Here is a 16,264-nt window from a genome sequence, read left to right on the forward strand (position 1 = left end):
TAAATGTAATTTTATGATTCTCTGCCTTCAGATGAGCTTTTAAAAAAATCAGCAGTAATAACTAATTTTTAAGAGGTATGAAAATTTTTATAATACAGTATCAATCAAGTATTCCATCATTTCAACCATAACTGTAATAAAACTTCAGGATACTATGATCTTACTGATAATGCATATGTGCTTTTGACATATTTGATGTTTTGAGCAATTAAGGTTTATATAAGGAGGTTTATATTTTCTATTGTAGTACAGCAAAGTGTGGATTGTAAAGCCACAGAAATTGTGGACTATCAGAAACTGTATTGTGTTTTTATCTGGAGTTTTTATACCTGGCAGCATATTCCTTATTTGTGTTCAAGTAGTGCCTGTTAGTCACGATAGGGCTAGGTGATAAGTAAGGCACATAGTACAGGAGATCCGCATCTGGAGAGCTTATCTTAACTGCTGGGTGAAGTGAGGTGAGAGGCACAGGGAAGTGAAGGGAGAGGTTTTGTCAGTACTCACACTGGGTGTCAGTAAAACAGCCCAGCTTCTTTGGCTCTGTGCTGAGCCAAGTTTCCTGTCATCTGGTAAATTAGTTAGTTGAAAACCATGCGTGTTTATTTGGGCAAGTGCTGGGCCAACACATTTGTCATAGATTAGTATTTGATATCAAAACTATCTTTAGCTCTTCTCACTGAATAAAAAATAAAGGATGAAGAACCTGAGAAATAAACAAGTGCAAACCCTTCTGCACACTCTTAAATCTATTTCATGTTTTGGTAAAACAGCACCAGAAACTTTGCAGTTTTCTATGTGAGGGCGGAATATATCCCATTCTATGGAATTTAGAGAAATGGCATGTTTTGCTTTTAATGTTTTAGTGGCATGTTTTGCTTCACAATTAGCATGTGCAAAAATAAAACAAAAATTGTTCTTAGAACAGCCTTTCAGAGGCATTATGTGCATACATCACACGTTGAAACAATCAATGTATATTGCAGTACAGGTAGAACAATAGGCAAAGTATTAGCTTACTATTGGTTTGAATGTGTTGACTTTGGATAAGATACTCATATAATAACCTTTTTATTGTACCGGTTATCCATCAGACTATATTTCTGACCCATACCACCCAGGAAACTAAAACTTCTCTGCTACAAAATTTCTTATTCTGTGAAGCCATCCACTTTACAACTTCGTCTGAGATCATTCTAAGCCAGTTGGCCCTAGCTTAAATATTCATCAGACTTCTGATAATTGTGATAACCCTTATAGGCTGGCAAGCATGGCAAATTAGCAGAAAGATGATTGATCTTTTTTTATATGCAGTTTTATCTTCAACCTTTCCTGGATATATGTTATACTATAGTAATAATTTCTTCTCTAAGGTATTTGCCAGTATCTGGATTTGCACATCTATTTACAGTTGCCTTGAAGCCTCATAATTACAATACAGCTGAAATGTCCATTTTCTTTCCCTGACTACAAATAGGGATCAATCGAATTTTAAATGACTGCTTACGGGCTAGCTTCCGATCATGACCTTTGTAAATGATTAGAGCTCACCACTGTTGCTATCTACCTTGAAAGGGTAAGCGGGCAGGTCTGTCTAACTGGCATTTAATCTGGAAGAGAGCCAAAGATATTGGAGCTAAAAACCTAATGTGAGTTGGCAAAGAGAAGTACGTATAGACCTTTGCACTATTATTTAGATATTTTTCCACATTTCTTTTTTGTATTTAGGGAATTCTTTTATCCTGTAGATAAGTGAGATGCTTATTTGTATATAACTTTACATTTCAGTTCTGATAATAACTGAAGTTGTAAAAATATGTAGCATAAAAATGTGAAAATGGGTTTTCAAACCCTAAATGTACTGAATTTGCTTTTTCTGAAGAACATGAAAATAATCCACTGGTAAATGAATAAAGCTGAAAAATGCATTAATTAAGAGTCATGAGGCAGACCTGCTTTTTCAACACAGAAGTGAATGGAGAAAAAATGCCGTACACTGTGCTTTTTTGCTTAAACCTCCTTTCCTTTTGACATTGGCAAGGTAGTTCAGGCCTCACTTGTATATGCAGCTCACATTTAAGTAGTGGCTGAGATTCTTCTATCTACATCTGTCAGATAAGTTTTATTTTAATGAAGAATTGTGCCTGTATCATGCAATGTCTTTATTATCAGTATTGAATTTCTTGAGGTAGTGTTCCGTGCATTTCTCTTGAGGTAGGATGTCCATGGGATTAGCTAACAAACACCTCCTCTGAATTTTTTGAATGGTTTTGCAAACCCAAAGTTTTGAACATAGTAAGAATTATTGCTAAGAACTAGGAATGCTTTTTATCTGATTAAAAACATATACTGTTTACCTAATCAGGTATTTTTTGTGCAATATTAATTATCAGAATTTTTATTAAAGTAATATAGCTCATGAAACTATGTCTCTTATCATTTACTCTATAAAAGAACTACACAATTAAAACAGGTATGCAATTTTACCTTTTCCTTGTGTGGTAGCTGGAGTATTTTATCTTATTTTTTGTAGCACGCTGCTCTGTTACGTGATGCAAATGGCAGGTTGTTTCCTTAGCCTCACACTAATTGAATGTGTTGTTACCTAAATCCTAATCCTATAAAGCAGTTATAAATTCAGTTTGAAGGGTTTTTGTTTCAGTATTACTTTCTGCTAATGTTCTGATAGAGGTCATATACATAAGTTTTGTTTTTTTTTTTGAAAGCAAATATCAAGTCTAGTTAAAATATTCAACATACATCTGAGATGAAAGGACATGTGTGAGGTATTGCATTTTTTGAGGGTTTGAATTGGTATTTACATTCTTCCTATCAATTTTAAACTGGGGATATAGGTTAGCATATAGTACTTACTTACTGGTTAAGGCAGTTTTCAAGGATAAGAATGGAGATATATGGAAGTAGAAATCCTGTGAAAAGTCAAGAGAACTTCTGTAACTTTATTACTCTACTACAAGGCTGTATGTTTGAGCTGCTAAAGTAGTATTTCTAGGACTATGATAGCCCTGTTGGTGATTGCTCATGTCGTGACTTTCAACTTGGGCTTCCAAGTGTGGGAATAACTCTGTTTGATATGACAACAGAATAAAATCTAAACAGATTTTTCTCCCTCTAATAGATGCAGCAACAAGAACTTGCACAAATGAGGCAGAGGGATGCTAATCTAACTGCGTTGGCGGCTATCGGTCCCCGGAAGAAACGGAAGCTTGATTCACCTGGACTGCTCACCATAGGAGGAGAGGTATGTGTTTATACACAGAATAAGAGGATTGGTTATTTCAAAAGCCAGTAGGAGTAACTGTTTTTTAAAAGTTAGTAGGACTAACTAGAGATGCAGCATACTGATATTTTCAGTGAACTGTGTAACTTGGAAAAGGAGATCTAAATTACTGAATTAGAATAACTATGAGTACAGTTTATCTTATTTGCCAGTTAAAATGACATCTTTTCTTAGTTGTATTTTCAAGTGTTATCTTTCAATAGGTATTTAAAGAATATTTTAGAAGAAAAGCTAAACCTGAAGTATGTAGGTCTCTCCCTAAAAATGCTCAGTGTCTTTTTTCTTCTAGTTTTCTTCTCTCTATAATCTAAAGGAAAATAGAAAAAAGAGCATGGCATGAAAAATATCTGGAAAAACGTAACTGTAGTCTTGCTTACAGTTTGAACTGAGATCTTATATTAATACTAGTAACTGTGGTTCTGTGACAGATGTGTCAAAACGTTTTACGGAATGGCCCTGCAACTGCAAGGATGAGTTTGTAGTCGTGCTCAATTGTATGTAATTTTAACAAGAATACTGTGCTCTAGAAATAGAATCAGATTTATTAGCATGTCTTCCCTGTCATTTTAGAGGGAGAAATAGTTATACTACACAATGCAATGCAAAGTCCTCAAAAGCAGGATATGTGTTAGCCAAGGTGGAGAACTGTAATAATGTGGTTGTGTTATGTTGGATAACTCTTACAGAGTACTGCGTTGTACGGTACATATATAGTTGGGCTTCTTTTGTTTCTACTAAATATGCCTACACAATAGGAGCCAAAGTAATTCTTCCTATTATATGTCTGTTCTGAGGAAAATGCAAACATTTTGTTTTGAATAACTGACTAACAGTTTTGGCTCAGACATTTGACTGTCTAAATGCCAGGCATTTCCAAAGGCCTTTTTGTTTCCCATTTTGGATAGCTTTTATCAGAGTTCTCTCCCTCTTTTCATGTGCTAAAATTAGTGCTAAAGAATTAGCTGAGCTAGGAATAGAAGTGAATCTTGTTTATGTTCTGAAGTTGACCTATGACTTCAGATATGTAGGAGATATTCCTGTTTTCTGGTTAAGTTTGTGTTTCAGACTAAGAGAGCTTCTTGTGTTTTGTGTTGTCCTGTTACATTCTCTTCCTTTTGATCTCCTACCTGCTTTTCCATTCAATAAAGAATTATGTTCTCTTTGTAATGCACCTGTAAGAAACCCTGCAGCAATAGGGCAAGAGAAACTTTTATTAGAAGCTCAGTTGGTTAGAGATAGCATTAGCTTTCACACAAGATTCATTAAAAAAAAAAAAAAAGCCTTCTGATAATACATGGATTTGTTCAGTATTTAACAAATATGAATTTCCCACTTGTCTGTACTTGACCGGAAAAATATTTTTTCTGAGTATCAGAACTTAATTTTTATTGTCTATTGCTCTGGTTTTAAAAAACGATCATTTTAAAAGCTTTTATTCTATGATGAACCAAATTGTGGTCACCTTTGTTGAAATATTTTATTCATTTATATATATATATTTATAAATGAATGGTTTTATGGTGAACAGCTTCTGTCTCTCTGTACTTACTCTTCTGGTGTACAGCTTCAAAGGCAAGATAAAGGTCTATGGCAAATTCCAAAGGCCATCAGAGATTTTTTTGCCTCCTTCTGTTGCTCCCCTAGCCCAAATTTAATTGAACTTCTCTGTTATTCAACTGGCAAATTATCCTTGAAGCTTCTTCTGATACATGAATTTCCTGGAGTCATGAATTCTGTGGTTCTGCCAGTTCAGACTGAATTGCTCCCTTCTCCTAGCTTCTAACCGTGCTGGCCAACTCACACTAGTGTCTGGCTGCAAGCTGATTTCAAGGACTTGGAGACTGTATCTGGATTATTCCGTGTCTTTTCTGGGGTTAGAATTTAAAGCATTGTAGAAGCTGTGTCATGCAAGTTGGCTGCTAGAACACATACACACACGCACGCACGTGCTCCCTTTCTGTTAATCTTCTGAGCTACTCATTAGGGCTGTGATGCAGAAATAAACAATAAAAACTCCTCAAAAAAATTTCAGTCTAAAAGGTACTGGAAATTTGTGCCTGATTTCTCTTCTTTGAACTTCTGAAGCTTTACACACAGCATAGAAAGCTATTGTAAGACTCTGTTCTGTCTTACAGATGTCCTCTTAACCCAATTTCCACCTTGAGATGTCTGACTTCCATAGTAGTCTGTGACCCTTCTCTAAGCAACTTCTAAGCTTCTGAAGTCCTGCTGTTTATAATCTCTGTTAGCAAGGTCCAACTCGGCAAGAGGTTTCTTGGCCTCCCTCCCCCCTCCTTTTTTTTTTTTTGTCAAAAGCTCTCCAGTTCATATCAATCAAGTTGCTGGTCTCCTCATTAATGTCTTTTGATATATACGCCTGTTTTTGTTGCAGCTGGAACACTGCACATGTGCTGATCCAAAGAGATACCATTTACAAACCACCCCACCCCTCCATATTTCAGATGTTGCATTTTTTTCCTATTCTGAACTAACTCCTGTTTGATATTTTGCTTAGTCACATTGGACATTTTTTCAGTGAGAAGTATTGGATTTCAATCCAGCTTCTTGGTTCAACAGAAATACTAGCTTACAATTTCTCTTTGGAAATTTGATCTTTTTAATAATACCCTTTTGATCTGAGCAGGAGGTCAAATTAGGGAGTAGTAATGATTGTTTTGCTTAAGAGAAAAAGATGATGGAAAAGCTTGGTGTTTCTGTGATCAAGTACTGTTTGTTGTAAACACAGAAATGATTTTTATACAGCTTTTATAAATGTGAAAAAAAAAGTTGTGGTCATAATTGCAAGTATTTTTCTACCAGCACTTTGTTAAATAGTTTTCTCTAAACTTGTTCTTCGTCGTATACTTGGACAATTTTGGATCTCATTTGGACTATTTTCCATCTTTTCAGGCCATAGCTGTTTATATATATATATATATATATTTTATTTTTTTGAAAAATTTTTTTCTAATGGCAGGATTAGTTTAAATTATCAAGACCAGGCCCACGAGTTACCTCTTCTGTGCTAGTACAGCTGGTTTTTTTGGATTAGCTTTACTTGGGGAGATGGAACACTATCAGTATTGGGGTGAAGTTATTTTTCCATTATATGCGTTCTTTAATGAAGCCGTATGAAAGATTGCTTTCCAAAAAATGGGAAAAAATATTTTAGAGAAAAGTGGATGAGGAAGGGTGAGGTGTCCTCAAATAGCACTGCCACCAGATATGTAACTAGTTTCAGACTGTGATTACACAGTAGCCTGAGCTAATCTGACTGTGATCTCTCTCCCAGTCCCTAGTAGTGCATTCCTACCACTTCCCATTCATTGGTTCTGGCTCTTGGTCTGTGCTAAACCATTTCCATTTGATAAATTGGCAGAAAGCTAACCTAACAACAACAAAAAGGGAATAGTTTCTGCTTAGCTTGCAGAAGTAGTTTGGCCTAGAGCCCATTGAGCACTGGAAAAGGAACCTACAACAAGGCAGAGGCAGCTAACTTGAGATCACTTACTCCTCCTTTGCTTACTTTTTGCTACCTTTCTTGTCTTGTATTTTAGGTAGTCTGCTAGAATCAGCTTCCTCTGTAGCAGGCAGTAGTTCCATTCATAGTTCAGCCTGCTTATTATTATAATGCAGTTTAAATCAAGAGTGAAAGAGAAGGAGAAATGAGATACCTTTGGAAGAATTCAGCTTCTCTGTATTGTGAAGTATAAAATATTGCATTTGCAGAATCTTATACTTTTATTTAATGATACCAGGCAAAATTATCGGAAAATATCTTTAGATGTTACTGCTTTTTGCAATTTAATGCAGGGTTGTCAGATTAAGTATCTAACATTCCTAAAACATGTTATGCGTTTAGGAGTGGTCCTGCCCAATTTTTGTTTGCTGTGTGGGTCCTTTTAGTGTTTGTGAGATGGTATGGAGCAGTGGAAGGCAAAGGTAGGTCAGGGGATGACATATGCAGGAGAGGGACGACAGCAACTGTTGAAGTTCTTTAGTTAGTATCGTTTAAGCACCTCCATTGTCAGAGTAAAAACAATAAATTTTGAGACATGTTTATTTACCTTCTGGATTTTGAGTCTGTTCAGCTTAATTTTGGAAGCTTTTTTCTTGAATTGTAAGGCTTTTAATAATTAGTATTAAAATTTGTTTTCATTTCTGAAATAGTTTGATGTAATTGTAAGAGTTAAAGCTTTAAGAACAGAATTAACCATCACAAGGCTTGTAGCTTTACAAGTTAAATATTTGAGTAGTGCTAAGGTGGCATTAATGCAAAATTTCCATATTTCAGGGTCCCTCATATTTGTCTACAGAATGAAAATGTGGAGGTTAAGTGCAAGTATTTTTATCGATTTATTTGTTTAACAATAATACTAATAACATAATTTGGCTTTTCATTAAGACCTATGGCTAGTATCCCAAAATACATAAATATAAAGTATATGTTTGAAATATCTGAGGCTATAATTTGTTTAAATATCAAGTGAAAGCCCTCTCCTGGTACTTGCTGGCACAGATGGTTTTTGAATACTGAGCTTCCAAAGGCAGCTTCAGGGCTAGTTCAGTGAATCACTGCTTACTGAAGACAGTCATTTTAGGGATAAGAAAAAACCCTCTCTCTCACATAGTGGAAGAGCAGAGCAGTCATCTTAAGAATATTCAGCAAAGTTTCCCGGAACTCCATCTTCCAAAAATTTGCAGGACCATTTGTTGGACCAGTGTTCAAGGGAGAGTTGGTAATTTGTTTCTTTTCACAACCAGCATATATTTGATCCATTATAACAGGGAAGAGAATGTTCTTGCAGACCTGGAATATCCCCAGACAACTACAGTTAAAACAGTGATATTTTGTGTAGAGAAAAGCTAAGTTGTAAAGGACATTAGTGGTTGAAAATATACTTCAGATTCATTCAGTAGCCAATGTGGCTACTAAACTGATCATGAAATCTATTTCTGGCAGAAGGCACCACATTTTTTCTTCTTATTAAATTCATCTTTACAACGGTATAATTTAAGCATTTTAAAGCTGTTTTCATGTTAAGGTTTTGTATAAAATGTGTTTAAGATTCTGGTTTAAGACTTGGAAATCTCTGTTATACCAGAGGCTTCAAAATGCATATGGAGATAAGTTACTTAATATTCCTCTCTCTCAGATCTTTACACTACTAGTAGTTGGAAAGAAGGATGAATTCATGTCTATTTGGAAGGCACTTGGGTACTATCACAAAATTCAAAAAAATACTTTTGACTCCAGTCTCTTTTTAGTCATCCAGTACTGAATGTGATTAATTTGTTTGCACGTTACAACTGGCGTTCTCACTTCATGCATGAGTTATCCATAGTCATTTCAGCAGCCCCCGCAATTATTCCTCAAAACCATTGTTAATTTCTTTTTTTGTCCAAAAGAAATCTGTTTATTAGGTATTTTTCTATTTGGAATGGTTCATGCATGATAAACAAGTACGACAGGGCTGTCTCTTGGAAAACATGACCTTGTTTCCTTCCTTTCTTACCCTTTTGAACAAAAAGAGATATGTGGTCTGTCCTGCACAAGTCTTTGTTGCAGAAGGGTTGTACAGTGGGTTCTCTCTGAAGTGTCTACTCAATATTGTGTAGATACAGAAGTTCATAAATCAGCCAATATAACTTTGAGGCATAACTGCTTCTGACAGATCTGAAAGAGAACCATTTTATAGTCTTTTATTTGGGGGAAAAACACCAATCGTTGGGATTGCTGTGCTCTGAGCAAATCTTTGGGCTATTCTCTCACCTTTTTGGAACTAAGGTAATTTTATGGCATCCACTTTCAAAGGTCTTTGGAATGACTTGTTCTACAACTCAAGTCTCAGCTTGGTCTTCATAGCTATATGGTTGGCTCTTGAAAAATTGCCTTTTAAGTGGTCAAGATATGTTTAGAAAGCAATTGAATCTAAAGATCCTTTACACTGGTAAAATTTGAGCTATATGAAAGCAGATGCAAAAGGTGTTACGGTCTGTTTTGAGTGTTTATGGTCCAAGAAGTTAAAGCTCTTCTCATGCTTTTAAGCCTGTGGACTAAAAGCAGAAGAGGATAAATTTTTATGATTTATTATCTCATTGTCCTTTTAAGCACTTTTTGCTCCATGCATCACTGACATGATAGAATGCAGTGGTTATCTCAGTCCTGTTTTGGTGTAGGATGTCACTCTTGCAGATAGTTGTGATTTCCCTTTTAGGTATACCAAAGCTATCAGATAAATATATGGGTTTGAATTTTCAGGTAGACAGAAGGAAATTAAGGAGTCTGTCCTTATCACTTATTTTATGGAATTACATGCATACTATGGAATTATATGCATACCTCCTAATGAATCTTTGAAAATCCTAAGGTCAGTTCAGCTATTGTGGCTTGTTTTGCTTATCATTTTCAAAAATCAAAATGCATGAATATTAAAATCATTCACAATAAATGTATTAATATGTATTTGAAAACCAAAGTCTTTTGAAAGACTTTACAGATATTTTCCTAACTAATAATTGTACCTATTTTTCTCATTCTTAAATAAGTGAGTTTTCAATTTAAAAATAAGTTGCCCCAATGGTGAATTACCGTATTTCAGATGTAATTTCAAATTGTGTTTTAGTCCATCGAGAATATTAATATATATATATATATATATATATATATATATATATAAAACTGTGGTTTTATTTTGTAAAATATAATTGTAAACATTAATTTAACACATTTCAGATTCAGCAATAAAAAGTAGAAAGACCTTAAATAGGATGGGCTATGCCAAGTTTACATTGTTGATGGATAATTCTAATTTGGAGTGAATGTATGGAACTACATTTCTGTGCCTGTTGCAAACAGGCAGAAATACAGACAGTGAGTCAGGAGGCAGTAGAACAATTTTGCATGGATCTCAGTTGACAGGAGGAAAAAAAGTCACTTGGCGATGCAAGAAAATAGAAAGTGGCTCTGTGCCAGCAAAAACATTCTTTTTTACTAGTAGAACAGGTTTGCATACTGTATGTATTCCTTTGATCTGTGGAACACAAAATATTTTGACAGAGGTTCAATGATATTAATCATTTTTCCTTATTGGCCAAGACAAATTTGATTTTTACTTTATATGGAGATGGAAAGGGTAGTTGATCCCATCTGCGTAATGTTGATCTAACACACAGAAGGAGACCATTAGAGCATTTCTTTCTGTGCTTTTCAAAGGTTTCTTACTGGAGCCTTACATAGCGTTTTGTCTTTTAATTACAATCCTCCTCCTTGGCTAAAAAAAAAGGAGGGGGGGAGGACAGCATTGCATGTTAAAAAGGAAAATAATTTTATCAGTGTAGTAATTTTAAATACAACCTTTTTATTAATGGACACTTCATAAATATTGTCAGTGTGTGCAGCTTATTATGGGAAATGAGACCTTGGCAAAATGACTTTTGAGTAGTTAATAGTTCATCCATTGTTTGTCAGTGCCTATAGAGGTCTGTTGCTGTTACCTGTGGAAGAGAATTCTTTTTCTTCCTGCAAAAGGGAGCTACCTCGAGTATTTGTGGGGACGGAGGGTATGTGAGTGTGTTGTTGCTTTTTTAGGGTGTTATTTTGGTTTAGGAGTTGTGTTATTTATGTTTATTATATTTTCAATCATCTTCTCCCTTCAGTATCTGAATACCAAGGAGAGAAATGCTAAAGTACATTTTGTGGCCTCTGTTTTTCTGACACTTGCAATTCTAGAATTTTTCTTTCTTCTGGCTAAGTAAAACTGGTAAGTCTAAGAGAAAGACAGTCTGAAAGGGCCTGGCTGAGGGTTTGTCAAAATTGACTTGAGTCTCTCTGTTGACTTGAGAAGGTAAGGCCCAAGGTGCAATGACATTTTTAGATGTCACTGAAACTAGTTCTTAAAATCTGAGCAGAAAGTTTCCATGCTCTAATTTTTCAATATATGCACGGTAAGATTTGGCATCTTACAATAACAGTGTTTCCCTTCTAACTCACCTTCCTCCAAAAGAGTCAGGTGAATCATCATATAGTTTTATTAACTTCTCCCTTCCATCCCATTTAATGCCAGATAAATTCTGTGGTGTTTTTGTTTGTTTGTTTGTTTAATTTATTTTTTTTTATTTTTGGCTAAAAAAATCCATTTACTGCAGCTGAGGTTCTGAAAAAGCCTGAAGAAATTTATTGGGATGCCCATTCTTGGACTTTATCAGTCTGATTCTTTACAGGAGGTCAAGTCATACATTGGTCCTACAAAGAGTGACAGTTTAGGGTATCAGTATTTAACATTTTAGTTTCCTCTGAACCTTTAGGCAAACAGGCCTGAACTTCAAGGGAATCCTGTTACTAGCTTCTGAGATAAACAGGTTGTGCAGAAGTACTGAACATAATTTTTGTTATTTCACCCAATATAAATTGTAGAACCAAACCATTGTCTGAGCCCCCCTTCCAAACACAAGTATATGAAGTCTGCTTCAGTTCCTTCTGGGGTATTTCAGAGAATATCTCCTCACAGGGATAATGTGGTCTATCCGAGAGTCTCTCTTACGTTTCATAATAGAAGACATAGTGAAAACAGTTTGGAATAATCAGAGAAGCTCCTCTTTGAAAAAGTAGTTATCTGTACAAGCTTTGTAAACTCTTGAAGAAACTCCTGAAGTGGATGTGGTCACCGTTGCACAGTATGCTTCAGGTGCAACAGTATTCTGTTGATAAGGAGAGTCTACTTGAATTTAAAAAAAAAAAAAAAAAAAAAGAGGGGGGGAACCTGATAGATAAACTTTTCATTCAGAACTTGTCCTATCGTGTGTAGTAAAATGATCCCCTCATCTTAAGTAGCTCTATTCAGGGAAAAAAAAAAAAAAAAGGGAAAAAAAAAGCTGTGTGTATGAAAGAGAAGGAAGACAGGCCTTTGTGGTTTCCTTTTACCACATATAAGTCTTCCAAGATTGCACTGTAAGGCTGAATGGTTTCTTTATCAGTTTGGGAGTATTTCATGTATGCATAGTATTTATGTGCGTTTGTGTCCAAATTTTACAGTCAGGCCCCTACTACAGGTTTTGTAAGTGATGACTGTGAAATGACATAATATCAGCAGTTTGTGGTGCAAGCAAATTTATTGTGATGAATTTGTTGTTTAATGAATGTGATGTGTTATTAGCCCCTATAACCTACTGTGTCCTGTAAGAATATTTTGATCAAACACTGGTTTAATTTGGGAATTAGTGTGCACACAACTTCTACCTGTTGACTAGTCTGTTAGAATCCACATTCTTCTTTTAGAATTTGGCTTTCTAAAATTAGTCAGTGATAACATTGAAAAATTGAAATATCTGTGGCTCAAATATTTAAACTTCAAGATGAAAGTGACCTTTAATAAAAACTCCTCAAGTTTACATGGCTTGCACATCCTTTCTTTGTAAGAGAGAGAGCCAAATGGGTCCTGTCTGGCTACATTCACAAGAAGTTAAGCATCTGAGCTCCAAACCTGTAAGGACATGTGCACATGCTTAACTTTAAGCACAGTGGTTGGTTTGTTTGAAGTTAGTAACATGCCTCATGTAGAACATTAACGACTTGCAATAAGCTTTTGTTGGATCGCTGCGTATGTCAGTGTTCCTGTCAATCCTTTTGTGCTTCCTACTGCATGAACTCAGGTTCTGCTCATCTAGAAAGGATTCTGATTTAGAAAATGCTTTACTGCTGTTTTCTTTCCGTGGTAAAAACAGGGTTTTCTTTCAGGACACAAGCATATTGCATGCTTTTGGAAAGCATGCATTATTTGACCACCAAAGTCTTTGGGACTCAGGGTGTGTTACGTGCAGGTTTAGGAGGTTTCCCAATGTGTCTTTAATATTACAGGCTGTATGTTGCTTTCAAAGAATTAATATCATAAAAATATCTGACAGTGGGATCTTCGTCTTGGTGTTCCTTTTGTTACACAGTCTGTTCTAGTGAGTGACTAGGAAAAAAGGGGTTTTTGTTTTTGTTTTGCCTGGAGTCAAACAGGAGCATGCTGGTTAAAGGGATTCTGTGGGGGAGTTGGACTGGAGAGGGCCTGAGGGAACTCAGAGAGACATCTACCACCAGCAGCTTGTCTGTGCTAGCTAATTATAGCTAGGGTACTGTTTACTTTAGTGGTATACTCCTTATTTATTAGTTACTTAGTTACTGCTTGCCTTCAAGTTACAGGCTTGCAGCCAGTTGCTGCAGGGGAGGTGCAATAGGAAGGGAAGGGCATCATGCAGCACTGCAAATCACAGCTCCCTGACCTTGGCATATTTTTAAACTGTTTCTTCTTTTTTTTTTTTTCTTTTTTTTCTTTTTTTTTTTGTTTCGGTAGAGACAATGGGAGAGAGAATCAAAGAGAAAAGTAGGCAAGTTTAAAAATGGGAACAACTTAAAGATTTTTTTTTTACAGTTTAGAGGGACTGTGATGATAAAATTATTGTGTTTCCATGACTTATCAAGCTGTTTTGGTTTTCTTTTTTTCCTTTACCTCCTGCTTTCAGAGCAAAATCCTACTTTTTTGGTTGATGTGAAGTTCCACTGATTTGAATAAAAATATGATTTTTTATACCTTTTTAAACTGGTACCACTTTGTGGGAATCTGACATTAGTTTCACTTGGGACTCTTACTAACACAGTTAAGGTAGTTTCATTTGCCTTACTAACTAGTTAAGGTAGTTTCTTATCAGTGCTTTTCCAAGCAGAAGTGAATCAACACATACACATTTAACATTTTTATACACACATTTTTAGCTAACTAAAACTAAGTTAAACTGTAATAAAGACTGTGTATAGAAACCGTAGGTCATTTAAGGGTCCAAGTCCTGTTGGCTGTTGAAACACTTGGAAGATGTTACCCTAATTCACCACCATTTTTGTCACGAGCTTTGAGCAGAACCTGTGGATTAGCTATGTGAAGGAGGCAGTGCAATAAACTTATTTCTAGTGCTGGTTTTATTGTTGCTTTTGTTGTCCTGTTTGTAGTAATTTGGGTATGGTAACTATGTCAGCAATCAAAAGGACAAAGAACAGTAGCATTGTTTGGGGAGGCATGGGATTTTCTGCAATTCTGAGAAAGCAGAAGGTATCATAAACAGTGATTTGTGTGCTTTAGCAGTATGGAGATAGCATTGGCCCATGCTGCAATTATCAATAAAAGAGATTTCTCCAGTCTTTTTGAGCATGATAGTCTCTTGCAAAGCCGGTAGTAGAAGAAAAGCTGAACCTCTGTATGATGGGCCAATTCCTGAACAATTCAGAGGAAGCCCTGTTAGGAGAATAAGCATATACTGTAAGATCCATGAAAAAGGTAAAGTTTCTATCTCCAAAGGAGAAGGTAGGGAGTAAAAGGAGCACAACAGGTTAAACAGCCTTGGCCAAAGAAGTGAGTACCCCAAGGCAGACCAGCATCTCTAATCAGTGGTAGTGGTACTAGCTCTGAGGGGAGGGAAATTCAGCCTGGTGCTCTCATGTAACATTAAAAAGGACAAGCAGTCTGTCAGGGGAAACAGTCATTGGCGTGGGATTTCTTCTCTTGATCAAAAAGACAGCAGCACTGCAGCCTGCTTTATCTATAAGGGAGGTGTCAGCAGAGGGCATTTTTTTTCCCAGGCCATATCACTGGCCTATGATGTGGTTTTCCCAAGCCATAAAAGAAGTCACCTCCATTTCGCTCTTCAGCAAGGTTTTTTCGTCCCTCTTTCTTCTGTTTTCATTTGTTTTCAATTTCATGCTAGTAAAATCAAATTTTTTAAGAAACGTCTTACAAAGCGGAAGGGGAGCTAAATCTGATGGACCTGAAAAATATACTTGATACTTATCTCCAAAGCCAAAATTCATTCTGTCATCTCTATTAATTATTCTTTATCAATAACAACAACAACAACAAAATTACTTGAAGAAATACTTTGAATCTGAATCTGCAATTAGTTAATTCTTAGTGTTGTGAAATGTTAATTCAGTTGATGAGCTTGCTTGTAACAGGACATGATCTGTGGGTTTTCTTGGTTAAAGGAAAAAAGAATTATGGAGGGTGATCTGATTCCATGCCAGATCATTTTCACGTTTGAGCATTTGTCTGTGTCCAAATCACTTAACGAATAATACTTTATCTTAGCAAACTCTTCTGGTAATGTAATGTGTGGAAAATTCTTAATGAAGCTCCGACTAAAACATCCAGAGTAAAGTAATAGGCTAGAGTCAACTCTGTTTATATTGACTCTTTCTCTATATGGTCAAATGTATGTTCTGTGTATGTTCTGCATTTCAGTTTGGCATCTGATCAGTTTGCAGCAATTAATGAAAATTGGGAAGGGGTAATGAGCATTTTAATGTTATTTTGGTTGACATTCTCTATAGGTGTTAGAAAGATGACAACTTTTGAAGTGTCTTTAGAAATCTAAACCTAGATCTGGATCTAGTTTGTGGCTTATTAGTTGGTCTTACAGTATTTGTTTTAACTATAGTGACTAGTAAATCAGTTTGGCATATTGGGCTTCCCTTTCTACAGTATCATATAATAATAATAAATAATATTTTTTTAAAAAAAATACGTGATTGATAATCCAACTCGTTTTACCTATTTTGAGCAGTAGGTCCTGGTTGGTCTGAAGTCAGATATAGTTTTACACCAGCTCTAAAGAGACACAAAGTTTTCTGGACTTCAGAATAATTTTAAGAGGTTATATATTGTATTTTAAATCATTTATCATAATGGTGATCAAAAGCAATTACTTTTTAACATCATTATCTATATTTCTGTCCTTACTGTATAAGTACTACATACTGCTGCAATAAGTTTATTAAATTGTACTAAGTGAGCGGGTGGGAGAAAGCAAAGTCTTAAAAATGCTTCTCTGACTGCAAGTTCTACAAAATTATATTTTTGCTTTTCTTATTTAAGTGATGAATTTCATTTCAATCTTCTAATTTCAACATAATTCTTTAACAAGGCGATATCTGAG

The 16,264-nt window shown here is 35.5% G+C and overlaps 1 protein-coding gene across 1 annotated transcript in view; it reads left to right on the plus strand.

The window, feature by feature from the left end:
* The window catches only part of LOC118246440 (transcription initiation factor TFIID subunit 4-like), a 143,460-nt gene that overhangs the window by 95,991 nt on the left and 31,205 nt on the right, over window positions 1–16,264 (plus strand). The window contains exon 14 of the mRNA XM_035543535.1: window positions 3,137–3,259. Within this exon, the coding sequence (XP_035399428.1) occupies window positions 3,137–3,259 (123 nt within the window). The remainder of the gene's footprint in view (window positions 1–3,136; window positions 3,260–16,264) is intronic.

This window comes from Cygnus atratus, chromosome 12 (assembly GCF_013377495.2).
Source record: "Cygnus atratus isolate AKBS03 ecotype Queensland, Australia chromosome 12, CAtr_DNAZoo_HiC_assembly, whole genome shotgun sequence".
NCBI lineage: Eukaryota > Metazoa > Chordata > Aves > Anseriformes > Anatidae > Cygnus > Cygnus atratus.